At 56.4% G+C, this 26,823-nt stretch overlaps 1 protein-coding gene across 5 annotated transcripts in view; it reads left to right on the top strand.

Moving 5' to 3' along the window:
• RPTOR (regulatory associated protein of MTOR complex 1) overlaps positions 1–26,823 on the top strand; it is a 277,048-nt gene that overhangs the window by 223,189 nt on the left and 27,036 nt on the right. For all 5 annotated transcript variants that reach the window (XM_081029345.1, XM_081029341.1, XM_081029343.1 and 2 more), the window contains exons 15-24: positions 1,690–1,755; positions 2,093–2,284; positions 2,694–2,834; positions 6,933–7,050; positions 7,914–8,054; positions 8,408–8,566; positions 16,878–16,996; positions 22,461–22,564; positions 23,168–23,351; positions 24,763–24,873. In XM_081029345.1, the coding sequence (XP_080885471.1) occupies positions 1,690–1,755; positions 2,093–2,284; positions 2,694–2,834; positions 6,933–7,050; positions 7,914–8,054; positions 8,408–8,566; positions 16,878–16,996; positions 22,461–22,564; positions 23,168–23,351; positions 24,763–24,873 (1,335 nt within the window). The remainder of the gene's footprint in view (positions 1–1,689; positions 1,756–2,092; positions 2,285–2,693; positions 2,835–6,932; positions 7,051–7,913; positions 8,055–8,407; positions 8,567–16,877; positions 16,997–22,460; positions 22,565–23,167; positions 23,352–24,762; positions 24,874–26,823) is intronic.

The raw sequence follows: 26,823 nt of genomic DNA on the forward strand, positions 1-26,823 counted from the left end.
AGGAAATAAAGGTAAAACTCGTTCAGGGAATTGAAACCCACAGGGGCCTGGAAGAAGCAAAGGCAAACCTTTCTTCAGGGACATTCCACACGGGAGACACCACCTACTTTCAGCCCCAAATCAGGCAAACAAACCAGCACGAAGGAGAATAAGTCGGCAGCGGAAGTGAAACTGACAGACGTGTCTGGCATGGGCTCTGAAGTCACAGGAACACTATGTTTAAATGATCGATAAAAGAATTTGTTTCTGTCCAAAAGTAAACCACTGTGTAGTTTCTTGCACTACTTTTGTGCCGAGTGTAAGAAATAATAATACTCTGTGTTTACTCGTCCTTTAAATGACCAAGTAGATTCTTAGTAACCAGGCCGGTTGGGGTGGGGCTGGGGGTAGCACCTGTCGTGGAAGCACGGGCTCTGTCATTAAAAACTGCACAGAGGAAATGAGCAGCAGCACAGATGCAGCCAATACGCGAACTCGTGGCGAAAGCGCCTGGAATGACGCGGACAGAGACGTGAGGAAGAGGTCGGGAGACATGGGATGAGAAAGTGTCCTGTTGCTGAGAGGGGGACTGGAGAGAGTCCTGAGAAGCAGTGGGAACGAATCGTGGCTGAGGGTTTTCCACATTTGAAGAAACGAGTTTTCAAATTTACAAAGCACAGTGAAGCTTGAGAAGGTTAAATAGAAGCGCATCCACCCAGAGTCGTCGTAATGAAAGTAGAGACGATCGAAGGCAAGAGTAGCAAGAACCAAAAGATTTTTCATGGAGGAGTGAACGTGATTCCACGGGCAGCGGGCTTCTGTCAGCAGAGCCAGATGGCGGGAGACAGAGGAGAAGCCGTTTTCAAAGCTCTGAAGGAAGCCGGCCATCACCCTAGGATCCTCTGCTCAGCTACAGTGTCATCCCGAGTGAGCGGGAAGCCCTCACGTCTTCAGACACTGACAGTTACCGTGTTCTACCCCCAACAGAGGTACTTGTAAAGACCGTCTTTCAGGAGGAAGTTGAACCCGGAGGGAAGGGTCGGATGCAGGAAGCAGCAAAAAGCAGACCCGTGGACCAAACTCAATAAGCATTGGCTCTAAAATAATAAATGCTCATCACTAATCTGCAGGGTAAACCCACATGAGTGGGTTATCAGAACTGGGGCATTGACAGCCCTACATGAATCCAGGGGTGAGGGGGACCCAGAGGACCCTTAGTTTAGTGTTTGTTTGGTGTGAGTGGGAGCCCACCGGGCACCTCAGGTAGAGGTGGACCGACTGGTTCATAACTCAGGAGAGGAGAGAATGCAAATCGATCCCGCCAATAAAAGACCAGGAAAAAAGAAATGAAGCAAAGGGAGTATGGTGTATCCATCCATTTCACTACCAAGTGACCGGGGACAACCAGGGCACGTCCTGTTAACAGGACAGCCTGTTACAGGACACTCCCAGCAGAACTGTCCCTGTCCTGTGGCGTCGGTTCTTCAGGGAACAGTCTGTCCTCTGAGAGGCCAGCCCAGAGCTGTCAGACCCTCCTAAAGCGTGTTCTTTTTGTTGCCCTCAAAAGATAGTAATTAATCATGTATGCAGCTCATTAATTATGGCTCATTAACTATGCGTGGAGCTCATTCTGAAAGGCCATCTCTGTTGTACTTGGGGGACGATAAGTTTCCTGGGGACAGTGCAGCACTGGGGTGACGTGTTTTCCAGGCTGAGCATAGGACCATGACGGCTTTCATCCTCGCTGTGATCGTCAACAACTACAACACCGGGCAGGTGAGTGGCACTGCCGGTCCCGTCCCCACAGCCTCCCTGCGCCCTTGCAGACTTGTGGCCCCAGCTGCCCTGTTTGGAGAGCGGAGGAGCTGTTGTTCCAAATGCCTAATAAAGCCGTCACCCTTAGGGAGAGGGAGGTGACCGAAGCGCCAGCACCAGGGGACGCGTGGGGGCAGTGGGGCCTGGGCCCTGCGTTTAGCCAGCCATTCGCAGGGTGAACTGCAGGTGGTAGGATTTAAAGTAAAGGACATTATTGAGATTTCCCCGAGAACCATGAGAGCCCACCGCCCGCACCCCTCCCTGGGTGTCCCATTGAGCGCTATCTGCCTTCCCACAGGAAGCCTGCCTCCAGGGAAACTTGATTGCCATTTGCCTGGAGCAGCTCAGCGACCCCCACCCCTTGCTGCGCCAGTGGGTGGCCATCTGCTTAGGGCGCATCTGGCAGAACTTCGACTCAGCCCGATGGTGTGGCGTGCGGGACAGTGCCCACGAGAAACTCTGCAGCCTCCTCTCGGACCCCATTCCCGAGGTGAGTCCATCTCCACCCCGTGGCTCCCGGCTAACTGCAGTCAGGGAGCTCGCGGGTACTCTGAGCCGGTGCTCCAGCCGGATGCTGTGTGAAGAGGTGGCATGGGACCGCTCTGTCCCATGCTGCTTCGTGTCCAGACGCTGTCCCCTTCCACAACTGGTCCCCGGAGCCCCTGTCTCAGTCACTGATGGGTGACGTGGTGCCTGGCTTGGTCTTTTGATCCCAGAAGTTCCCACCTGTACAGCCTGTCACCTGCCCCTCAAGCTGGGGCCACGGGGACCCCTCCTTCTGCCCCCCCCCACTTCTGCTCTGTCCTCACGGGTAGGACTGGGCAGTGAGTACTCGTGAAACTGGACTGAGCTGAGCTGAATCTGGCAGAGCTGACGCTGCTGTCCCCGTCGTCCTGCAGGTGCGCTGCGCGGCCGTCTTCGCGCTTGGCACGTTTGTGGGGAACTCGGCAGAGAGGACTGACCACTCCACCACCATCGATCACAATGTGGCCATGATGCTGGCGCAGCTGATCAATGACGGGAGTCCCGTGGTCCGGAAGGTACGTGTCCCCCAGCGCCGCGCCGGCCGCGCCGCGCAGCGGGTCTCCCCCGCGCCTGGGGCAGCCCGCGGCCCTGACTGCAGCAGTGAGCGCGCAGTTCCCACCGGCCTGCGTCCTTCTGAGAGCGGACCTTTCAATGTTTGCTTAATTCTCCAAAATGCGTTTCTTCCCCAGATACTCGTGTGTTTGCTTCATTTAAGGGCATTTAGCGGGCTGTGTCTCCTGGCAGCTTATAAAATAGGCTCCTTCCTGCCTGGGAGCGACACATACACACCCCATGGAGACAAAAGAACATAGACACCCACTGACAGACGCAAAGGTTTGTGCGTGTGTTCCCCTCCCCGCCCCCGTGTTTGTCAGCGACTCCACAAAACAGTTTATAAAGTTGAAACTCTTACTTGTCTGTTTAAGTGTAGAAATATCACAGATTTCCGTCCACGATCTCACACCCCTCTCAAAAGTTGGCTCAGCAGACCCCCTCCGTCCCCTGTCACAGGGCCATCAGGGGACCCTCATGGTTTACTGGTCCTGAAGGCTGAGCAGCAGGGAGCCCGGGGAAGGAGAGGCCGGGGCCAGGTGTGGCTGCAGCGCTGAGCGGGCAGGAGGGGTGAGGCTGGAGGGCGGTGGCTCCCAGTCCCCAGGCCAGCGTGGCAGGACTATGCCTTCTGTATAGCGCCGAGTGCTCCCTTCTTTGCACAAATGTTGAGTGTCTTTCGTGTTCCAGGTACAGTGCCGTGTCAGGCCTAGGGACCTTGGCTGTCCTTGGGGCGTTTGTGTTCTCAGGGGGCCCAGCCAATAGCAGGCCTGTTAAATGAGTCTATGGTGTGACGTTGGCTGGGGCACGCGGGAGACGCGGAGGTCTGGGGGCACCGGCGGTGGGCAGACAGGGCACCTCGCTGTCTCTAGCAGCAGTGGGACACCTCCCTGAGACGTGAGCCTTCTTCTCTGTGCAGAGTCCTGCACCTGGTGGCTTGCTTTCTCCTCATTCACAGCTGCGTGCTGACGCTTTTGTGGCACATGGCACTCTGAGGGAATGCAGACCCAGCCAGCTGGCCCAGAAGACCAGCGCCAGGGGCCTGACAATCCTGAGTTCCCTCAGACCTGGCACCACGCTCCGCCGGCTGACCTGCCCCTTCACAGCCACCTCTTAGGTGGGGCCTCATTCTGGGACGTCAGCTCTGTGGCCTGAGACATGGCTCTGACCTGTAGCCTGTGACCGGCTGCTGGCGTCCAGCAGCTTGTGCAAAATGAGACAAATACGGCTATGATGGCGGGCTTTTCATAGTCATATGTATTCAATATAAAAAAGGTTACATCTGTTTACATTTTAATAACAAAAGTATCCTCTCCTAGATGAGGCGATAATGAGAACAGAGGGTCCGATTTTGTTTGTTGACTTGTTTAATGAGCTTACTTGATAAAATCAAAAGGTCAGCAAATTCCTATCAGCCTCCCTAATCATTTTGAACTTGACCTTGTACACTAAGCACCAAATCCAGATGCCCGGTCAGCAAGACCCCCACCCCCAGCTCATCAAGAAGAGCCCGGCAAGGGGTGCAGGCTTGTGACCCCCCAAGAAGGGCCCGGCGAGGGGTGCAGGCTTGTGACCCCCCCCAAGAAGGGCCTGGTGAGGGATGCAGGCTTGTGACCCCCCCAAGAAGAGCCCGGCAAGGGGTGCAGGCTTGTGACCCCCCAGTTTCCACCCACGCCTTTCTCGCGGCCTGACGGGGGGAGGGGGGAGCATGACATGACGCAGGGACTCCGCATCCCTTACTCACAGCGTCATCACCTTGGCGAGGAGAGCAGGAGGCGTGCGCGTCACTTGTGTTCAGCAACCACAGACCCCCAGGGGTGCCGGTCGGCCTTCTCCACACGCCTGACTCAAAGCGAGCCCAACAGGAAGTATCGGGCTGTTCCCCATTGGCACCCCGGGACCAGGCCTCTGGGAGATGACAGGGCTCCACCCGCTGGGCCAGGGCGCCTTCTCCCAGAGGGGAGCCCGTGGTGTTCACATGGGCACAGACGTACGCACGCCCCAGCACTCCTGTGCTGCTGCGGTTGTGGGCCAAGTTGGACGCTCTGACCGGGGGTCACAAAACAGCCACCGGTAGTTTGGTGTCAGAAACATGGAGTGGAGGCAGCCCCGGGCAGGAAACGGGCGTGGGGGGCAGTCAGTACAGAGGCCGCAAGAAGGACCCGGAAGGCGCATGGCCTGGCCTGCCTCGTGACAAGGGCAGCGTTGGGCGAGTCCCATGGGGCAGTCGTATGCCAGGCGTGGCGTCTCAGGACCCTCTGCCAACTCACTTTAAAAATGGAGCCTGAGTTGACGTTCATCTCTGAAGGGAAAGGCTTCCTTCCTTCCGCAGGCACTTGTTACTCCCCTCCTGTGTGCCCGGCCTGCGTCAGCAGGGCGTGGTTCCCCAGTTGTGAACCAAACCCTGGCTCTTCCCTTGCGAACATGCACTTGGCGGTGAGGGCAGGCTGGAGACCGAACAGACGGATGAGGGACGTGGCCGGTGGTCGTGTTCGGGAGGAAAGGCAGTGAAGGGGGGTGTCTGGAGGGGAGCCTGGGTGCAGCAGGCATCTGAGTGGAGGCCCAGAGAAGCAGGAGGGTGAGCCGGGAGCACTAGGGAGGCCTTCCCGGGCAGAACAGCAGGACCGCGGCACAAATTGGAGTGTTCCCGGCCCGGTGTGAGCTGGGCACTCTGCATCGAAGTAACGGGGAAGCCAGTGCTTTTTGAAGATCGTACGAGCGTCACCTCCACTGGGTGGGGGAACAGGTGACGATCTCGGCAGCACATCTCTGCCTCGCACAGCAAAAGCGAGCTGGGCTCTGCTTTGCAGGAGGAGCCTGGGATCGAGCCAGGCCAGGTGTGGGCAGGGGCAGGCAGAGGCTGCTCGGGTGTGCAGGCTCGGCGCAGTTAGACTCGGGGACCAATGGCGGAGGCAGGGCCGGGGCGCAGAGGGGTGGCTCTGAACAATTCAGGGTTCTCACCTAAGCCGGTAGTTCTGGCTCCATGGGCACAAGCCAAGAGGTCCCTGGCAGGGCTGAATGGAAGGGCATAGCAGCAGACTGCTGGGCAGGTCGCGCTGGGGTGTGCGTGTGTGCTTGGGTGGAGATGTACAGCCAGCAGTGGGAAGGGCCAGCCTGGAACTTGGAGAGAGAGGGGCCACAGCAGAGTAGCTTCGGGAGCAGTCCCCACATGTGACGGGGAGGCCCAGGAGGGTGTGAGGTGAGGGAGAGGCCCTCCAAGGGGGGCAGCCAGGGAGAGCACCGGGGCCTGTCCGGAGCCTGCGGACACCTTGGCGCCTCAGCACAGCTCTCCTGGCCTGGGGGCTTCCTCATAGGCCTCAGCTTTCTGCTGTGTGCTTTTCAAAAAAGAGACGAGGCTGAAGCTGGAATTGTCTGAATAGTGAGGGAGAGTCGCCTGCACCGGCATTCCCGTTTTGTGTCCCTGACTCAGCATGTCCAGGCACTGCTGGTGCAGCACGTGTCACTGCCCTGAAGGAGACGTCCATTGTGTCCATGTCCTTGGGCTGAGGCAGGGTTCCTAAAGATCAGGCAGACCTCTCTTCTTGCCTTTTAGCGCCTGGAAACGAATACAACTGCAAGTTTTGCGCTTAGTTGAGAGGGCGTGTGGGCTCATCAGGCATGACCTGCTGTCATGTGCCCGGAAGTCAGACGGCTCGCCAGTGGGTCTGTTGGGAGGCGGCGTCGGCCTGGGTCACAGCCCTGACCTTCCCAGTCTGGTGGGGCGTCACTCACACTGGGCCCCTCCACCATCTTCTGGTGCCACGCACGCCTCTCGGTCAAAAGGCCCTGTCGGGGTCTCGGTGCCCTCTGTGGAGATTTCTCATGGCCGGTGGCCTCCGACCCGTGACCTCACTCATTTTTCAGAGGTTTCTGCTCCCCCAGGACAGTCCTGAGTCCTCACTGAAAGGGACGGTCCCCGTCGCTGACACCGAGCACACAGTTCTCTCTTAATCTTTCTTTTTTCTACGGTGACTCAAGCGTCCGGCGTTCACGTTTAAGCCTAGCTGCTTGTGCACAGCCTTTCCCAGCCGCCAGTAAGTGCTGTGTCCCTTCTCCCTCGGCAGGAGCTGGTGGTGGCTCTGAGTCATCTCGTGGTTCAGTATGAAAGCAACTTCTGCACTGTGGCCTTGCAGTTCATGGAGGAGGAGAAGAACTACCCCTTGCCTTCCCCGGCGACCACAGGTACGGACGGCAACCTGACGCCTCACCTGGCTGCCTCTGGCAGACCAGGGACCCTTCGTCAGAACTCTCGCAGCCCCTCAGTTTTGCCAAGACGTGGGCTCAGATATTAAGTGCTGCCGAGTGGCCTTTGATTCTCGTCTTCCCAGGCATTTAGCAGAATAGAAGGGGCAGGAAAGGGGCTACACTAGCCCTGACTCGTTTCCTTCCTTTTTACCCTTTTTGGAAATCAAATTGGTGGATATGATGCCAACATATGTGGGCTAGGGGTCTTATAGAAGAGCACATGCCCCCCCCCCCTGTGATGAGCAATGTCATGTGTGGGTCTCACGGGTCAGTGAGTCACGTTCGGTAGCTCCTTGACTCACATTTGCCTCTGTGCCAGCTTTCTGTTTCGTCCCCCCGGAACACAGCTGTCTCTGCAAGAAAGAGCTCTCATGCTCCGTGATGAAGGCAGCGCCCCCTTAGTGCACCGGGAGGGGAAGCGGGAATGAGCTCACTCAGTGGGGGAGCCGCTGTTCCGGAGGGGGGCATGGAGGCAGCAGACGGGGTCCTGCCGGTGCCAACTCACACCCCCCACGGCTCTTGGAGAAGCCACAGTGCCAGGCCTGCTACGCGTGGGCTTTTGTTACTGAACAAGCAACAGACGTGAGGTGGGGTCACCTGCTCCTTACACCTCCCCCCTACACCCTGTCATTAGTCTGTCCAGCGGAGACCAGCTCCCGTGTGGCAGAGCTCCGTCCTGAGTCGTGGGGCCTTGCATTCGCAGGGAAGGGTTATGTCACTTGTTGTAGCTGCCAGCTGAGAGGGAACGTCTGTCCTCCCCGGGAGCCCACCGTGAACTCTCTCTCCTTCTTTCCCACTAGAGGGGGGCAGTTTGACCCCCGTGCGGGACAGCCCCTGCACCCCCCGGCTTCGTTCTGTGAGCTCCTATGGGAACATTCGTGCTGTCACCACAGCCAGAAGCTTGAACAAGTCTTTGCAGAACCTGAGCTTGACAGAAGAATGTAAGAGTCTGGAAACCGGGTACTTGGGTGGGATGGTTGTATTGGGGGCTGCATTTCCTCAGGAACAGGTGCCCTCCCTTCTTTGCCGTCAGTGTGTGCCCGGCTCGCCTGGCGCTTCGGCGCCCGCAGTCGCCTGTGGGCCCTATGCCGGCTTGCAGGAGGGTCCCGAGGTCCTCCGGGCCCTGCCAGTGGCCCGACGTCTCCCTGGGGAGTGAGGGCCTGGCTCCAGAGGAGCTCAGTGGGGGGCAAGAGGGGGATCACACGTTTCAATCACGTGCCGCTAACTGTGGGACCAGCAGAGGTCCTGAGCGCTCAGCACTGACCGCCTCCTCCTCCATGTGGTCTCCGGGCAGCCGGCAGCGCTGTGGCATTCTCCCCTGGGAACCTCAGCACCAGCAGCAGCGCCAGCAGCACCCTGGGCAGCCCCGAGAATGAGGAGTACATCCTGTCCTTCGAGACTATTGACAAGATGCGCCGTGTCAGCTCCTACTCGGCCCTCAACTCCCTCATCGGTGAGCCCCCTGCCCCAACCTCCCCTCCCAGCACAGCACGGTAAACGCCAGGTACACGCACCCCGAAACCAGCTCGGTCAGAGCGTGCAGCCGCCAGGGCCATGAAAAGAGACAGGGGTGTTTTGCTGTCAGCAGCATGAAAGTCTCAGTCACTTTGATTCTGACCTGATGGCGTTTGACAGGCCGTCCCAGGGCTGTCTAGGCTGGCCAGCTGTGCCTTATGGGAGGTTGCCGGAACCTTCCATCAGTCTTCATTGTGATGAACTCCGTGCCGTAGAACAGGGGCTCTGAGCCGGGGTGGCTCTGTCTTCAGGAGACGTTTGGGTTGTCACAGTGGGGCAGAGCAGGGGCTGCCACCATCTGACAGGCAGAGCACCACCCCACAGCGCCCAGGCCCGGCCCCAGAGAGGGGGTCAGTTTGTATAAGACAAAGGTGTGTGTCCTTTGGGTGTCCAGGCACCCAAACTCGAAAATTGTCTGGGCCTCTCAGGGCTTTGTGGATAGGTTTAAATTCAAGTTCCATGTCTTTGATGGTGGCAGGATTATTCAGATTGTCTATTTCATTTGACATGTTATATTTTTAAGATGTCCTAGTCACCTAAATTTTCTCATTTTTTTCCATGAAGTCATGCAGAAAGTTCTCATGATTTTTTAATCTCTGATGTCTGGAGATGTGCCTCCTTTTCTTTCCTAGGATATGTTTGCTTTTTCTCCTTTTTCTTGATTACTCTTCCATGACTTTTGTTCATTTCTGTAGTGTTTTCCACTTTTGCTTTGCTGATTTAGTGCACTGCTCTTCCTTTATTTTGTGTTCCAGTGACTTCTTTTCTTATCTTTATTCCCTACTATTTTCTCTAGTTTTCCTCTCTTGTTCCTTTTCAGCTCTGCAGTTGAAAATAAGGCTCGTTTGTGAGCTTCCCCTCTCCCTCGTCTGAGTATTTAGTTCTGTGACTCCCTCTCGGCACCACTCGTCTGGCACCACTGGCTCTCACGTTCAGTTCTGAGTTATTTGCTGGTTTCCGTATGACCCCTCTGCCTTGGAGTTCACACTCTGCATCATGTGATAATGTCAACTGTTTCTGGCTCCGTCCTCCTTGGTGGTGTCACGGTCTAAAGGGGGCAGTCCAGATGCCGTGGCTAGTGGCCCCTGAGTGAACCACCAGACACTGGTCCTCTGCTCGCCCTGGAAAGAGGCCCAGCCGTCTGCTGTCGTCCCTCCAAGGACGGTCTGTCTGGATGGACGGCAGCCCTCCCCAGAGTAGTCAGAGCTGAAAGGGGATCCCTGCTCCCCAGACGCGCCCACAACGAAGAACTTAGCTCAGAAACACCAGCTGGTCCATTTAAATTGTGATGGAACAGTGCAGGTTTGCCCCAAGTGCCAGAGGCAGAGTTTGCCTCAGCGTGAGTACATGTATGCTGATCACCAGTAAAACCATAATGTAGTCTGTGCGCCCGAGAGATGTTTGTTTTGAGCTGGAATACGCTCTCCTAATAGAATTAATTGTAGGTAGTGATTAAGCCCCCAGGCTGGCCCTCGGGAGCCTTTGAAAACGTAGGTCTGTATGAACCCACATTCTGTTCCTGTTTCCACTGAGATATCCACAGTGGGAAAATGTTAAATGATGGGAAGTGGGAACAGGGCTGTGCAGTGCTGTCAATCACGCGGTTCTGCACAAGCCCCGCCCAGCTCCCACGCCCCCTCTGCACCCCGCCCTCCGGCCAACATGGCCAACATGCAGGTTAGCCAGGGGCCCGGACCGTGCAGAACTTGAGCTTGGCGGCTGGAGCAGCCTCTGAGGCACAAAAGCAGCTGCAGACTGCGTGGGAGCCAACGAATACTGTGCTCCAATAAAGCTGTGTTATGAGCTGAAGTTCCAGTTCATAAAACGTCCACATCTCACAAAATATTCTTTCTTTTGATCTTTTCCCCAAACACTTAAAAAGTGTAAAACTCCGGGCAAGCCATCCAGAAAGCAGCAGCTGCCGGTGGGGTTTGGCCAGGCCGCCGCGCACCCATCGGCCCGCCCCTCCAGGGCCCAGGGGTAGCCCACGATGGGAACCGAGAACATTCTCTGCCTGCTCTTTCTCATTCGTTCATTCAACAAATATTTTGTAAGCTCCCCATACTGTGCCGGGGGCACTTGGGCTGGAAGAAGTAAACGCTTGGGGGCTGCAGCCTTTGGTGCTGCTGTACCCAGCCCCGGGAATCTCCAGTCCCTGCTCCAGAAGTGTGCGTTCTTCCCACCTGCTGGGGGATGCTGGGGCCCCTCCTCACCCTCCCCCTGCGGCCCAGCCCTCAGCACCTTCAGAGCCGCTACAGCCTCCCTGCTGCTCCCCAGTTGAACCCTCTTCGCGGGCGTGTGGCAGTTCTGCAAAGAGGTCCTCCTGCTCCCGTCCTGCCTGCATCCTTCCTCCTTCCTTGTCACGGGCATCTAGGTGAGGTGCCTCGGAGCAAATGTGTCCTGTGCCCCCCCACACCTGCTGAGGTTAACCTTAACCCACTTGGCAGCCCTCCGTTCTGACACACAGCTAGCCCTCAAGACAAGAATCAAAAGACAAACCTGGCTGCCTGTGCTTGCCAGAATGCAGTGCCTTCCCTTTGTGAAGTGCGACCACAGCCAAGTATTAAACTCTTGTCTTCCTGGGACCATTGAGAACCCTCATCTGAAGGTCCCAGCTCCTGCGGCATCCCCGCCCTCTGGGGGGCTTAAATGCCGTGCGGCAGCCTCCGTGAGCTGGCGTAGGCAGAGAGGGTGCATGGCAGCCTAGTGTTTCCGTTGGTAACTGGCCGGTCCCGCGTTTGGTGCTGTGCATCTGAGGTGCTGCTGGGCGTCCACAGGGCGGGGACGTGTGGCCCGGCCCCTGTTGGGACTCAGCGCTCTCTGATGAGTGAATATCGGGTTAGTCCTTGGTGCTGACGGGACGCTGGCCCTGGCGGGGTCAGCGGTGCAGACCCCCTGTGACCTTTGAGGCATGTCAGGTTGGAGAGCGCAGCACCACTGAGGACAGCAGCAGGGGTCCCGTGTCCCATGAGTGAGTGGGCACAGTGGCCCCCGCCTCCAGCTGCCTCACCACCAGTCCCTCTTGCATGCAAAATCCGGGTCCTGGATGTATTTGCTACAGAAAACTGAGTTTTATCTTTATGTTATTCAAATCCTTGAAAACTTGAGGGCAAAAGTTTCAAACTGAGCCAGAGTTGGGAGTGTTGAGAAGACAAACCAGCCGTGTGGGAAGTCGGGTCCCTTGCGTTTGGTGAGACAGCGCTCACGCCCGCCCGCCGGAAGCAAGTGCTCGCGTGAGAGTTCAAGTTCACGACCTGCACAGAAGCCCAGCACTCACAGCGCTCACCTCTTTAAAGCCAGTTTCTTTCATTTCAACCAATGAACAACCTTTTTAGCCTCGTTCACAGAATTCTGTGGAAGAGGTTTCCAGAACCACGGCAGCCTAGGACGTCCAGGGTCTCCTCGTGTCCCACAGAACCGCCCTCCCTCCCTGGGCCTCATACCTGATTGACCCCCGGAGGTGGGAAAGGGAAGAGGTGAGGAGACGCCCTGACACTAGTGTTCAGGCCACCGTGGTGTGTCCTCTGCCCGATGAGCCGCCCTCCGTGTGACATCACACGCTGCACTCCTCCTGGCCCTGGGCCAGCTGAGCGCCATCCCCTCGAGCAGCAGCAGCGGCCTGTGCTCCGTCTCCCCCATCCCTGCTTCTTGGTGGGAGTCTGGTCCCAGCCGTGCTGAGGGAGCCGGGCGGGGCTTCATTTCTGTTCTGGGGACTCAGGGCAAGAGGGGTGTGATGACAGGTGCATGCGTTGTCCTGCCGAAAAATTCCCGTCCCCAGAGCACTTGCAACAATATATATCAGAGGCCCGACTTTCATGGGTCTGTTAAACTCAGTGACAGTTTGTAGCATTTAAAATGTGTTACCATGGTGATGAGTCCACGACAGAGCTGAGGCTGGCAGGGAAGCCCAAGATTCAAACTCGGCGCCCACCCAGAGCCCTGCCCGTCACCAGCTGCGTGCTCTCCCGACACCCAAACCCAGATACAGTGTGAGTCTGGCTTCAGATACTGACTGCCCCTTGCCCAGAATCTGGGAGTCAGGACGACTCCCCTCAAAGAGAAGATGGAAGCAGAGACCAGGCCGGGAGCCCGGGCACTGCCCAAATGACCGACGCCAGCAGAGAGGAGCCGTTTCCCACCCGGGCCTCTGGGAGCCGAGCCTGTCATGTGTCCATGGAGGGCAGCGTGGCCAGCAGGAAACAGCCTGTGCCTGCCTTTCTCCCCTTCCGCCCCGAGGAGCCAGGAAGCACTGGCCACAGCATCCCTGGCAGGCCCCGTACCACTGGGAGATGCCAGTCCTGAGCTCTGGGTTTCGGGAACTGGACAGAGGTGCTGGTTTCTTCAGAGGAACTGGAGGAAAGCAGAGATCGATCAGCAAGAAGGACGATGGCAGGGACCAGCACGCCTGAGGGAAGGGACGGGTAGTGAAGGCCTGGCCACGAGACTGATTGTTCCCACAGCCAAAGCCCCACTTAAAGGCCATCACTCAGTGTGTCGCAGGGACACGGAGAAATGCCACTGAAAAGGTTACAGGCATGCCGGCTGCCCCAGCAGCAGTACCCCATCCTTGGGTCCCCTCGGTACTGGGACAGGTCCCCACCTCCAGCAGGCAGAGGGGGCACGTGAGGGGGTCCTCCTACGTGGGCCCCAGTGACATGAGGGTCACCACAGAGGGGCGGGCGCTCTCGGGCCCAGTCCCCCGACCACATCGGAGTAGGTGACCCCTGGAAGATGACATGCGGCAGTTCCCACCTCCAGTGGAACTTTGGGCTCCTTTCTCTGAGCTGCTCTGCCAGCCAGGGGACGTCAGGGACCCGGAGTTGCCACAAAGCTCTGAGCAAATTTCCCTTCGTCATGGACATTGCTCTGAAAAATAAACCCTAAAACCATTGGTTATAATCTTTTATTACTTTTAGTCTAGACATGAAAATAGGTTCTTAGTGCTCATAGGGAGTTCAGCGAATGCCAGACAGGCGCCCTTTCTGAGGATGTCACAGCTACAAGCCTCCTGGGTCCCTGTCCCCAGAGGGGTCACTCCCAGGGGCTCTACTGTCTACACTGCCCAGATTCGAAATGTACAGCAGCTGGACAGACAGCCCAGGCACGTTATTGAGAAGCCGCGAGGAACTGCGGTGCCAAACCGAGGAAGACAGTGAGGTCAGGGGACGATGACGTCGCCCCATTTCATGCTTTCACTGACACGTGGCTACACCATTCACTGTGGTCAAAGACAGACTAAAATGAGACTCAGTTCCCTGCTGAATGGCAAACAGTGTTGCATGAAAGAGGAAATCTCCTGCAGGAGTGTCAACGCAGTCACAGCAGCTGTTTCCAGGTAAATGACAATGACAGTAACGTGCCTGCCCTTTGGTGCGTGGCACGGCCCCCTTCTCTGTGCTGGACCTGTGCACTACCCCCAGGCCTGCGTCTGCCACCCCCACATTAAGGCCTGAGGCCACACAGCGGGGGAAGGGACGGAACTGGGACCCCGCGCAACACCCTGCACCCTCCTCGTCTGCACCAAGGACACCACCGACGAGGGGTCTGTCTGCTGGGCCTGCTCTGGGATGACAACGGGAAGCGTGCCTCCACACTGATGCCCATCCCTCCCTCGGTTACGAATGTCCCCACCCCCCACCCCACCGTGTGCTAGGACGAGGGTCTGTCACCTGCAGCCAGGCTGAGAGTCACTGTGCCGCACGTCGCCAGCAGGGTCCTATCACGGCTCCCTGTCGCACGACGACCACACTTCAGGGAAGCTGGTGCCATGTGTCCTCTGAGCCCAAGAGCAGTAGAGGAGGAAATCCACACGGTGGCCATGGTGAGCTTGAGTCACCGTGAGAGGTCCCGAGTGCGCTTGTGATGGAGAGGGGCCACCTCCCTCCCGCATGGGGCTCCTTTTCTGTGCGCGCTGCACATGTGGAAGCATGCCACCTGTCCCCTGCACAGCTGTCCTGCGAGCAGACTCGGAGCAATATCCTCCTGCCCGCCTTCCTCCTCTCTAAAAGCGATGAAGTGTGCGGCCACCTGCTGGCTCCCACGTGACAGAAATGAAGTGTGCGGTCACCTGCTGGTCCCCATGTAACAGCACAGTTCTTATTGGCGGGCCATCTGCAAGGACAAAGAAATAGATCATAGGAAATTTCCCAGAGGTTCTGGACCAATTTTGCCAGTTTCCTTAGACTTTGGTCATGAATCTAGACAATGTCACAGAGACGTGGAGTTGTAGAGTTGGAAGGGTTTTGTTCTGTTTCTAAGCTGAAGGGTGCTGGAGAACAGCAAGTGGTTTGCGTGGATCGGTCACCCAAGCACAGGGTCCCCTGCAGGGGAGAGTGAGTTTGCCAGACACATTCCACCTCACTAGAGGCCAGGTGACCCTGGGCCAGAGTTCTAGAAATGCACCCTTCCTGACTCCGTGCCGGCATGAAGCCCCCCTTGCTTGCACGCAGGAAGCACCCAGAGCTGGCTGCTGAGTACACGCACAGGGGACAGTTCTTGGAAAACCTTTCCTCCGGCCATAGGACATCCCCTCACCTCCAGTGCTGCTGTTCCGGGCCCTGCCCCCACCTGGGCAGTTGGGTTTCCGTGTCGTCAGCTGGAGACCAATGCAGCAGCCAGCTCGGAACCACAGCTGGGCTGGTGCTGCCCACACGCTGGTGTGATAAAGCCGCTGGAGGAACGTGGTGAGCCGTCCTTGGGGTGCAGTTTTCATAGTGTGACCCCGGGAGGACCACCATGCCCTGATGAGCTGAGTGCGCGTCTTTGTGAACCTCCTTTATGGACTGTGCGGGCGCCAGGTGAGCTTGCGTGGGCGCCCACTGCACGCAGAAGGCCACACTCCCAGGTAATGGGGGCGCAGTCGTGCCACCTTCTGTTTGCAAATTTGAGGGTGTCGTTTGAGGTGAGCTCAGACCTATCCATGTGCGTCTACCTGTGACTCATGCGTGAAACTGACTCTTACTCCCAACCTTCATCCGTCTCTTTGCTTCAAATGTGTCATAAACCCCACTTTGTTTGAACAGTCGTGTTCACTAAGAAACACTCTTCTCCGACCACACTTGTAGTGTGCAAAGTCCTTGGTAAACACCGGAAGGGGCCTCACTGCGGGTTAGCCAATCAGACGACATGGAATCGTGACTTCCTTGCGGTACTCTTTGAATCTCCGTTGTTCACTTATGTGCGGCTGTCTCCTCATTGGCCCCCTATTCACCCCAGGAACGTGCAAGTGTGCCCCGTCAGCACCTGCTGTGCTCTCCACTCGCTGCCCCTCCCTCCTGCAGCCAGCCTTTGCTCACACAGCTCCCTCTGCCAGCATTGCCTTTTTTCCTTCTCTGCCCATCCAGATCCAACATGGTACAGAGGTCAGTTCCATGGCCCCCTCCTCCCAGGGACACGTGCCCTTGCTTCACCCTGCCTGTCCCCACGCCCAGGAGCTGCTCAGCCCACTGCCCGCCACCTCAGCATGACCCCTGATGTGCATGTCCAGGTGTGGGCCAGGCTGTTTCTCTGGACCCTCGTGTCTCCCTCAGCTCCGTGTCTTGGTTCACTGTTTGCTACACTGGCCACCCCTGCACTCCCACAGGCCCACTCTGTGCCTGTTGCTCAGGCCCTCGGGCTGTCACCTGCGGCTGGAACTAGGAGGCTCCAACAGCACAGCAGCCTTCACGGGGTCAGGTCCTCAGGAAGCATTCCCTCCCCTCCTGGCCACGACTTCCCTGTCATATGTTTCTGTTTGTCTGGGCGTCTGGCCTGAAGACAGGCCTCTGTGTAGAAAACACTCAGGAAATGTTGGAGGGCTCAGGTCACGTCACGCACACCTGTTGTGATTTCCTGGGAGTTGGGGACCATGCAGCATGTGGTGTGTGGGGAAAAAACTCAGTGAGTCGCAGAGCCCTGCATATGGAGTATGGACTGCCCTCCAGCGTACACGGCTCACTCAGTTAAGGCAGCTCCCAGAAATCTGAACGTGAATCAAGCACTGCCGTGGGAGCTGGATGTGTACCAGGCATTCAGCCGAAGTCCCGCCCTTTTCTGACTCCCTTTTCCTTCTAGAATGATCCAGCCTCAGAAGAGGAAGTTGCGTGACCAAACCTGTGTACTGACTGGGATCCCTGACTCTAGTCCCATCACCAGAATACGGAAACGGGGCTTCCCTCCCTGATCGCACGGGCAGATTTTCAGGAAAGGAGCCTGTGCAGCAGCCGTGGCAGCTGTTTGCTCCTGAGACGTGTCCCATTTCTCTTTCCTAGGCGTTTCTTTTAATAGCGTGTACACACAGATGTGGAGAGTCCTGCTGCACCTGGCCGCAGACCCCTACCCGGACGTTTCCGACTTGGCCATGAAAGTCCTCAACAGCATCGCATACAAGGTAAGTGGGGCGGTGTCCTCCGCAACGCCCACAGCTGCGCCTATCAGTCACGAGTGGGCGGGGACTCGGGCGCATTCGGGTCCCCCCACCACTTAGCGGACCAGACATCTACAAGAGCCCCTGAGCTCTGCCTCCACGTAGCCCCAGTCAGGGCACATTTCACTGCGTCGCCCGTCTGTGCATGTCAGGGCACCAGGAAATGAGGCGAGGCCGCCATTCTGTCTTGTGATCCACTCGCCGTCTGTATGATCTGTAGTGATGTCCCCCTTCCGTTCCTGATACCAGTAACTCACCACTTCTCTTACTCCCAACCATTCTGGCTGAAGGGAACTTCGTAAAGCTCGCTCTTGTGGTTTCATCATTGTTTCTCTGTTGTTTCTCATTTTCCATTTCATGGACACCCACTTTGTCATTACTTCTTCTGTTTACTTTGGGTTTCATTTGCTCTTCTGATTCTAACTTGTTAAGATGGAAGCTTCGGTCATTGATTTTAGTCCCTTCTTTGGGAGCTGTAAACTCTCCCAGTCCTTCTTATGAGCTCTTGGCATTTGTGCTTCCAGTCGTCCTTTCCCCAGCCTTCTGGGTTTTTACCCCACCGGCGAGCAGAGAGTGCTGAGTCAAAGACTTGAGGGGCCTCCCCTACAGATCTGGGAAGCCCTCCCGTCTCTACGCTCTGCCATGTGAATACCAACCACCCTGGCTCCCATGGGGCTCCCGTCTGTCTCCTCTGCTCGCTAGACTGCCAGCTCCATCTGCGTCCCCCTCCCTGTGCCGTGGCCTGGACTGCCAGAGCCTGCATTTGTTCCCTTCTCTCAGAGGACAGGCCCACAGTACCCAGTGGCCAGTGTCTGAAAACAGCTATTTCATTTTTTATTTTCTGGTTTTCCAGTTGTTTATGGAAGTTGGACAGTTTACATGGTAGTTCATCTTCCATTAGTGGCACTAGAAGTCATTCATGATAGCATTTAAAAATTTATTTTTGTAACTGATAAAATTTCAGGGTTCTAGACAAGTTGCAGGAAGACTAAAGGAAGTATCGTCACGGGGTGCCATTTACCTGGGGGTGTCTCCATCCTCGTGTAACCCTAATCACAATCGGGGTTGTCCTCAGGATGCCACTGCCTGAGGTCACAGAACTCATATTTTCTAAAGTCTGGAATCTGTGTCTTTCACTACTAGTTCATTATTTTTTAATGGGAAAGGAAGGTGGAGAACCCAGGAAAGGCATGACACGAGGCCTCACAGGCCCCCAGAACCACGACAGCCTCTGAAAGGTGCCCTCAGAGACGCCCAGGATTCTGGAAGATTCGTGGCTGAAAATAGTCATACCCACCTGCTCCATGTGAGGGAAAACAAGTCTTAACCATTTACCACTGCTCTTTCAAACTCGAAATAGCAGACGTGACTCGGCCTGTGTGTGCGTGTGTGTCTGTGTGTATCTGTGTGTGTGTGTGTGTGTGTGTGTGTTTTAAGAGGAAACATTGCTACTGAAGGATTTAAGCATAAACATTAAGGAAATCCTTGTTTTCAATTTAGTTTCAATAGTCTTACTTTCTGCTCCAGTGACTAATGAGGGGATTACATTTCAATTTACAAAACGAGAGGCCTATTTTAGACATTTAACTCTGAGGCCACATTTTTGTTCCTCGTAAACAGCCTTGTTCCTGTGGAATGCCCCACAGAATTCTGTATCAGATACAGAAACTGTCACCAGCTGTACAGGAAAGAACCCACACAGTGCAAGAGCCATGCAGTTTCATGTGTTTACATCCCCTCTCCATGGGCTTGGGGTTTGCGTTTTGCTTGTAGTTTTTGTTATAGACAATTTCTGACTGCGTAGAAGTAAAAAGAAGAGTATAATGACTGTCAGTAACCCGTGTCAGCCCCAGAGACACCCCCCATGGCCACTCCTGCCGTCCGTGGTTTGGGGATCACACTGGGAAAGAAATTTCAAGCTGTAGGTGTTCAAATGTCAGGGTCGTGTGTAGCAATAATCACCACTTTTAATGTTTGTGAGAAAACATAACTACTCACCTGAAAACAGGACCGTAGCCTCTAGAAAACCTGCCCTGCCTGAGAGTCACTGGCTGGCAGCCCCTGCCAGGCCGGGCACAAAAGCAGCCCCAGGAGCGCCCGTCCCCCAGGACTGGGACTCGGTGGCTCTGTTAACGCTGAGACTCTGCTGTGGGCCATCTCGAGGGTCCGGCACAGTTGCTCCTGGCCACGAGGTAAAGCAGTGGCTCCCCTGGGACAGCACAGGCTATGGCGGTGGGTCCTATTCCAGTTGCCAGGCACTTCACACCCCCAGCTTCCATTTCTTTACCGCAGGGATCGCTATACACTGGCCCCCAAGGCCACTGGGGACTAAGAGCAGCAACCCACATCCGGCCTGTGTGACGACACACAGGCGGCAAAGCTGCTCTATTACTGTCACCTTCCAGGTCCTCACTGCTCTCTATGAAAATGGAAGGAGTCAGACTCCGGCCTCACCGATGCCAGATCTCTTCCTGTAGGGCCGGGGGTGGCCCATGCTGCGTCCCCCACCCCCATGACTCCCCGACAGTCACTAGTAGGCATTTCTGTCATCACCACTGTTGTTTCTTACACTCCCTAGACTGAGTCCCAAAAGGAGATGTATTTGTCTAGGAACTGCAGTTTATGGAAAAGTCCTTGTTAGGTCAACGGAATCGTGTTTCTATGGCGTCTTTTCTCAGTGACCAAGCAGCCAGTGGGCTCCGTGTCATTCTCCGCCCAGCAGCTCTCTGGATAGTCCTGTGGGAACCAACCGCTTCTCGCGATCCGGATCCTTGATACACAGTTGACAGGGACACTTCTGAAATGTTTCACTCTCCCCACCCTTGCCCCCCAAGAGAGGGCAGCCACACACCTGCCGTGGGGTCCTGAGCCCTGACTGACTGAGGTCCAGGTGGGCACCCACGGTACACACCATCCACGCTTCTCGTGCCATTTTGTCTGCATTGGGTCTCCGTGTCCCGTGAGGTGACGTATTCTGGTTGAGGAACAAAGAGAGTCAAGAAAGCACTTGGGAGCTGGAGCCGGGCTTCCTGCAGCCCAGGCTCCTGTGAGAGACACCCCCCCAACTGCCGGGGCAAGAGCAGAGGTGTGTGTGCGTGCACGTCACTGTGTTGGCTTGGGGCTGAAAGGGGACGTCTGACCCGAGGAGTCAGTGTCTAACAAAGCAGTGTTACCCCCTCTGAGAAGCTGACTAGGAGCCATAACTCCATTGGCCTCCCCCTGACAGGGATCTGCTTCGGAAGGGGTCTCTCCATTCTTCTTGGGGGGCATCTGCTCGGCGGCCAGAGATTCAGTGCAGCCTGGGGGGTGGGAATGGGGGCTCCCGGTGGGCTCTTGAGGTCCTACAGACACAGCAAGCACACTGTCATTCTCTGTCCTTTCCTGGCACTGCGCGCCCCATCCAAACGACTGGCCCAGAGCAGAAGGAGCCTCCCTGGAGAGCGTCTTCACCGGCTGGCCACCCGCTCCACGAGCAGCCTGTCCACACCAATTCCTCAGGCAGGCGGGTCTGCTTGGCCACCTCCCCAGGGGGCTGCCTCCCGCTGCCAGCTGCCGCTGCAGCCCCACACCCCCAAACCCCGCACAGAATCAGCGCTGAGTCAGTGTTGAGCAGATAGGAATCATTAGGCTCGGGAGAACTCCATCTATGCCCGAAACCCCCATCAGCAGCGGGAGGACTGTGGTCAGGGGATCTAGCCCGTGGCGTACCCAGCGCTCTCAGAATTTCCAGAATTGCTGCAAAGTCATTGTGTGGCAGCAGCCATGGGCATGACGTGCGTTAAAGCGGGGCTGTGTGTTGGCCCTGCAGGGGTATGTGTTCTACCCGGGGCTGCCCCCCACCACCCCAAGACTGAGTCACCGCTGGCTCCCACTCGCTGCTCACATTGGAGCCTCCTTGGAGGGGCCAGAGGAGGAAGCAGGCAGAGTGGGAGGGCCCCGCGGGAGCCCCCAGCACAGAGCCTGTGCTTTCAAAGGTGTGCGCATTCTGCTGACGTCTTCAGCCCCAGAAGTTTCGTCCTCCCCTCACCTCCCACTGCCTGTCTGGAAATCTTGAGGAGACTTATACTAAGCCGATAGTTTCTTAGCTTAAATTTCTTTTCTCTTTTTAGATGTCTTAAGGGATGATTTTGCTCTCAGGTTTTGTGTGTGTATGTGTGGTGTGTGTGTGTGGTGTATAGTGTGGTATGTGTGCGGCGGTGATTGTGGGGGGGGTCTGTTTGTGGTATACATGTGTGAGTCTGAATGTGTGTATGGTGTGTGAGTATGTGTATAGTTCTGGCCAAATAATTACAACACCACAGCAAAGGAAGTTCACAAGCAACGTCGTAATTTGTAATTTAAAAAATTAACATATTTTTTTAAAGGCTGGTTATGGCTTAGTTTTCTTGTGTTTATATTTCGGAGTGAAGGACTATGGGAAACAATGGTGTGATACACAGAGTTGTACAGTGCTCGGTTTCCAGGGTTTTCTGTCTGTCTGCTGAACGGCACCCTCACTGCCGAGTGAATGACCACACGTCCTGGTCCCGTCAGTAGCCAGTCCGAGGTCCCGCTAGCAGGGCGCCCCACCAGGCCCAGGTTCTGTGTGCTTGCTGGGTAGCTCCCCAGCTCCGGGCCACACCCGGGCGCCTGCCCTGCCCACTTCACACGAGAGGAGCGCTCACCCCCGCGGCGTCAGCCCTTTCTGAGCCCGTCACCACGGGCGTCTGGGGCCACAGGCCCATCCAGCTGAGCAGTGTGCTGTGAGCAAAACGTCCACGAGGGAACTTGGCAGGTGGTGGGTCCCCAGCAGAGGAGTGGTGGGCACCCCCGTTTGCATAGTGTTTCCTCATCACTTACCACTACAGCAGACACCTGATTTCCACATCTACCTGAGTCCTCTTGAAAAGAGGCAAACAAAGCCACTTTCCTCCTGAATGCCAGTGTCCAGAGGGTGCAGATCCTCTTCTGCTGTGAAGCGTCAAACCTGAGAGTGTGTGGAGGGAAGTCGGCACTGCCCACCACGGGCTGCCTCCAAGGAGGTAGCTCTGAGCTGCCTTGGAAATACGAGAGACAAGCAGAGGCGGGTGTGTTCTCACTGTGAACGCAAAGCTCAGCCCTCAGGGCGGTGGGGAGGCGGGGGTGTGGTGCTCATGGTCCAGAAGCAGCCAAAGCCCCAGGGGGCTCTCTGAGCTTCCCGGGACCTGGCCCCTGGGCCTCATTGCACCCAGGCGCATGATTTCGGGAAAAGCAACAGAATGTCCCTTTATCTGCAGGGTGACGTTTGGGGGTATTCTCAATGGGGGACCTTCCACTGGTGAGATTTCCTCAGCCAAAGGGCTTTCTCTGCTGCAGCCACGCAAGGGCACCGCCAGCCTGCGTGTCTGTCTCGCAGCCTCTGCTCCTCACCCACTGACCGTCCACATGACTTACCCCTTTGCCATTCCAGGCCACCATGAACGCCCGGCCTCAACGCATCCTCACCACGTCCTCTCTGACCCAATCGGCGCCCGCCAGCCCCACAAACAAGGGCATTCACATCCAGCAAGCAGGGTGAGTGGCCCGGGGCTCCTGTCCCCAGGCCTGTGGTTGAGTCCCCAGGACGTCCCTCCCTCTCACCGCCATGCTCTTTGTCCACCCTATCTTCCCCACTTTCAGCTTATTTTTCTCCCTGCTTCTCTCACACACCCCACATCTCTCGAATGTGAGCTCCTTCCTGCAATCCCTGGCCCCACGCACTGTGACAGCACACGTGGCCCCTCGGGGCTTTATAAGGGGGGTCTGCATTCTCCCCATTGTAACCAGTCGGTGAGAGCCGTGTTCCCACCACGGGAAGCGGGAGGCTGTGCGCTGAGTCCAAGGAGGGCAGACATGGGGACCTGGCTGGCTCGCTGAGTCCTAAGCCGGCTTGCTCCCCCAGCTTACTGGTCCCTGGAATCTGCAGGCAGAAGCCAGAAGGGTAGTGAGTCAGCACCAGCAGTTGGTGTCTGGATGTCACGGTGACAGGCCTGGGGATGGAGCATGTTCCGAGATGAGGACCCTGGGTCCACTGGCCGTAGCTGGCAGATGAGCAGAGCTGGGAGAAGTCGCTTCACGTGTGGTTTCAGGGTAACGGGCTCTGGGTAAAATACAGTGTTTCTTCTTCCCTGACGGCAGAGGCTCCCCGCCGACGTCTAGCGCGAGCAGCTCCAGCCTGACCAACGACGTGGCCAAGCAGCCGGTCAGCCGAGACCTGCCTCAAGGCCGGCCAGGCGCCACTGGCCCCATGGGGGTGCAGTACACGCCCCACTCCCACCAGTTCCCCCGGACGCGGAAGATGTTTGACAAAGGCCCGGACCAGGTACAGACATCTGCGCCTTCTGTGGCGCCACGACTTCAGCACTGATTCTCATGAGTTCAGATGCCAAGGGCTACACTCTGCAGACATTGTGATTGGTTGGCTCGTGGGCCTCACGCCACACGTGAGGATGGGCACAGGCGTTCGTCTGCTTTTCTCTTCGCGGGTAGAGAGCGTTTGCCTCCACCTGATGGGCACCTGCTCCCCGGAAGGGTTTGCTCTGAGTTGTTTGCATTTTCCATAAACTCTCACGCCAGAGGTGGGCCCAGTCTCTGCCTTTCACAAGGTTGGAAAAGAATTTTCAGGCAATGGTGGGACACTGATTTGTTCTCCGGGGCAGTGAGGACACATAGCTGGGCCTTCGACACTTTGTCCAGAGTTTGCCGCTTTCTCGGCCTTTGCTGGGCGTTCTGGAGAGGCTGCTCAGGCCGCGCTGTGGGTGCCACCCAGCTCTCCCAGCTCCTGGTAACCAGCGATTTTAACACAAAGGTCACCGCAGCCAGCACGGTGACTTTGGTGAAAGGACGGTCCCCACACATGCCACCGGGCCCAGCCCACCTGGCTTGCAAGGCCAGCTGCTCTGCTCTCCTCGGCTCCACGGTTGTGAAGGAAAAGTAGCCACGTGTGCCCAGTGCAAGGGGTAGCCTCGGGCTGGACCCTGACGTGGGGTGGCCAGGCAGGAGCCACGATCCTGGGGCCCTGGCCCAGCAGGGCAGTGCTGACAGCAGGCAGCGTGCCGTCCCCCCACCAGGCAGGAGTTAGCCCTTGTCATGCCTGCCACTGTGACATTTTCCTCCAGGCGAGCCTCCCTGGGTGACGGGGACTCCTCCCTAAGGTCACCGTCAGTCCAGCCACCCCAGCCACTACGGGAACTTCTCAGACCCAGCCTGGTGAGGCGAATTCCTGTGACAGCCCCAGCCACCATAGGTCCTGCAGCAGGAAACACACTGACGCATTGTCCCAACGGGCAGCGTCCAGTATTTTAAGTTTAATTACTCAGAAGTGCCATGTGGGCTGCGCGCTCCGTCCAGGAGCTACTGCACACAAAGGAGGCCCTGCCCGTATCCAGGCTCCTGGCTGGCCTGGCCGCATGGTGGCCCCGTGCAGATGGGCCTATACAGCCAGCTCAGGAGAGGGACAGCCTAGGCCACCTCGCTGGCCCCACGGGGACATGGTTCCCTAGCTGACTCGGACGGCGCCCCACCGCCGGCTCCCTGTCCCCTGTCCTGACACTCAGCGTCCCTTGGTCACCAGGGCACAGAAATATAAGCAGCACAGGAATGACTGTAGAAGCCAGGCGGCTGCCTGCCTTCTGTCGGCAGTGCAAGTTGGTTGAGGCACACGCAAGCTGGGAGTGACGTGGCAACTGCTGTTTCTCTTCTCTTCTCCCCGCTCCTCCCCGAACGCCCGGAAGACCACCGATGACCCGGATGATGGTGCTGGACATAAGAGCTTCATCTCGGCCACGACGCAGACCGGCTTCTGTGACTGGAGCGTCCGGTACTTTGCCCAGCCCGTCATGAAGGTAGCCGCGCGCCGTTGGTTCTGGTTCAAAGGGCACACCCCTGAGGCATGAGCCTCGCGCTCCGGCTCCCTTCGTCCTTCCCCGGGAGCCGCAGCTTCTGGCCTGAGGTGTCTGAGCCCCTCTGCTCCGAGCTGATAGCCTGAACCCCAGGGTTTGCTCACTGGGATCTTCAGCCGGCCACTTGCTGTGGCTGCTACTGGCCTGGGTGGGGCCACGCCAGCCGCGACCCTGAGCCGTGATCCGAGGCCAGTGGCCAGGGCTGCTGAGGGCCGCCCTGTGCCAGCCACCCGCGCTGTCCCTCTGGCTCCTGTCCTACCGCATTTGCGACTGTTGAAGGGTGGCACCAAATTTCTGTCATGGTAGCCAGTGTTAACAGTTAAAATAAAACAGCAAAAGAAACAGACTTCATTTACCTTCCTGTCTTCTAAAAAAAAAAAAAAAAAGAAAAGAAAAGAAAGAAAGAAAGAAAAAAGCCTGTCATTCCTGAGCTTGCCAGTGTAAAATGCACCGTTCTGTCTTAATTGGCAAGGTGACTCCCAGCTTTGTAACCCCTCCTGCCGAGGGCCGCTGGCGGGCTGTCCCCAGGCCTTGCTGAGACAGTTCTGCGCTGTACGACTCAGCCCACTGCCTTTTTTAAAGACGCATCTGGAGCTCGTGCTGATGCGTCTGGCTCATTCCGGGAGACTACCTCTCAGGTCTAATTCTGCCACAGTCGTGAGACGAAATGTCCTGTCGCTGCAGATTCGAGCCACACATGCAGCGTGGTGGTTGGGGGGGGACGGGCGATGCTTTGTCACAGCGAATCTCATGCCCAGCGTCTTGCAGGGAGCTAAGGGGTCCATCTTCAGACGTCCTGGTCTGAAGCACGTTCTTAGAAAACCTTCTTCTTCTTTCACATAAGTAATTATAAATTGAAAATTGCAGCTTATTCTTAATCGCATATCAAGCAATACACCTAAGTAATTTCCATAAAGAGTACTTGGACTCTTTATCACAACTTTCTGCCTGCTTTCCTCCTTCCCTGGCATGATACTGATTTTTGTCAATAAAAACACAGAATAATCCTTATCAGTGTCTGAGGCAGGTAATAAAGTTCTGATTTATTGAGCTCCTTTGATGAAAGGGGAATGGAGAGCCACCTTCCACCTTTAACTGGACCCAACCCAGCTTTTCCAGAGAGCAGTTTGGCAGGAAGTATCAGAAGCCTTAACAGCCATTCCCTTTGACCCAGTCATTCGTTTGCTAAGATATTAACTTAAGGACGTAATCAGAGTTATGGATGATGTGTGTATTATTTATAATAGTGAAAACTGGCATCCACTTAAATGTCCAACAGGAGAATGGTTATGAAGTATTTGATATATTATTGGAACTGTTTAAAAATTAAGCTTAAAAATTAATATAAGGAAGTGCTCATGATAAAATTTTTAAAAGAAGGAAAAGCGAGACACGTGACTGCAGTTTGTCATAGTTGTGACATGACATGGTTGTGCGGTCATGGTTATAAAAGCCAGACACACACGTCTGTGCCTGGAAGGAAACGAACGCCATGACGCCGGTGGCACTGAATTTGTTTTTTTTCTTATACGTTTCTGTCTTTTCCACGTTCTCTACACTAAGCACAAAGCACCTTTGTAGTCTGAAAAAGAAGTGTTAAAGAAACAGGAGGCCATCGCAGCCAGTGGCGTAGGTCACAGTCACCAAGCACGTCCAAGACCCGCTAGGGTGCTGCTGCTGAGCTGCAGGTGGCTGTCAGGCACTGTCCAGCCCTTTCCGACCCAGGGCTCCTCTTGGTTGAGGAAGCAGACGCTGGGCTTGGTGCCAGGAGACAGTGGGACGCTGGTGCCTTAGAGCTGTGCTGCCATTTGCCTTGGGTTCTGTGCCTGTAGTTCAATGTTCCCAGGGGCCTGGTGCTCTTGACACAGCCTCTGCCTCCAGCAGGTGAGGTCC

Source organism: Rhinolophus hipposideros (assembly GCF_964194185.1).
Source record: "Rhinolophus hipposideros genome assembly, chromosome: 20".
Taxonomy (NCBI): Eukaryota; Metazoa; Chordata; class Mammalia; order Chiroptera; family Rhinolophidae; genus Rhinolophus; species Rhinolophus hipposideros.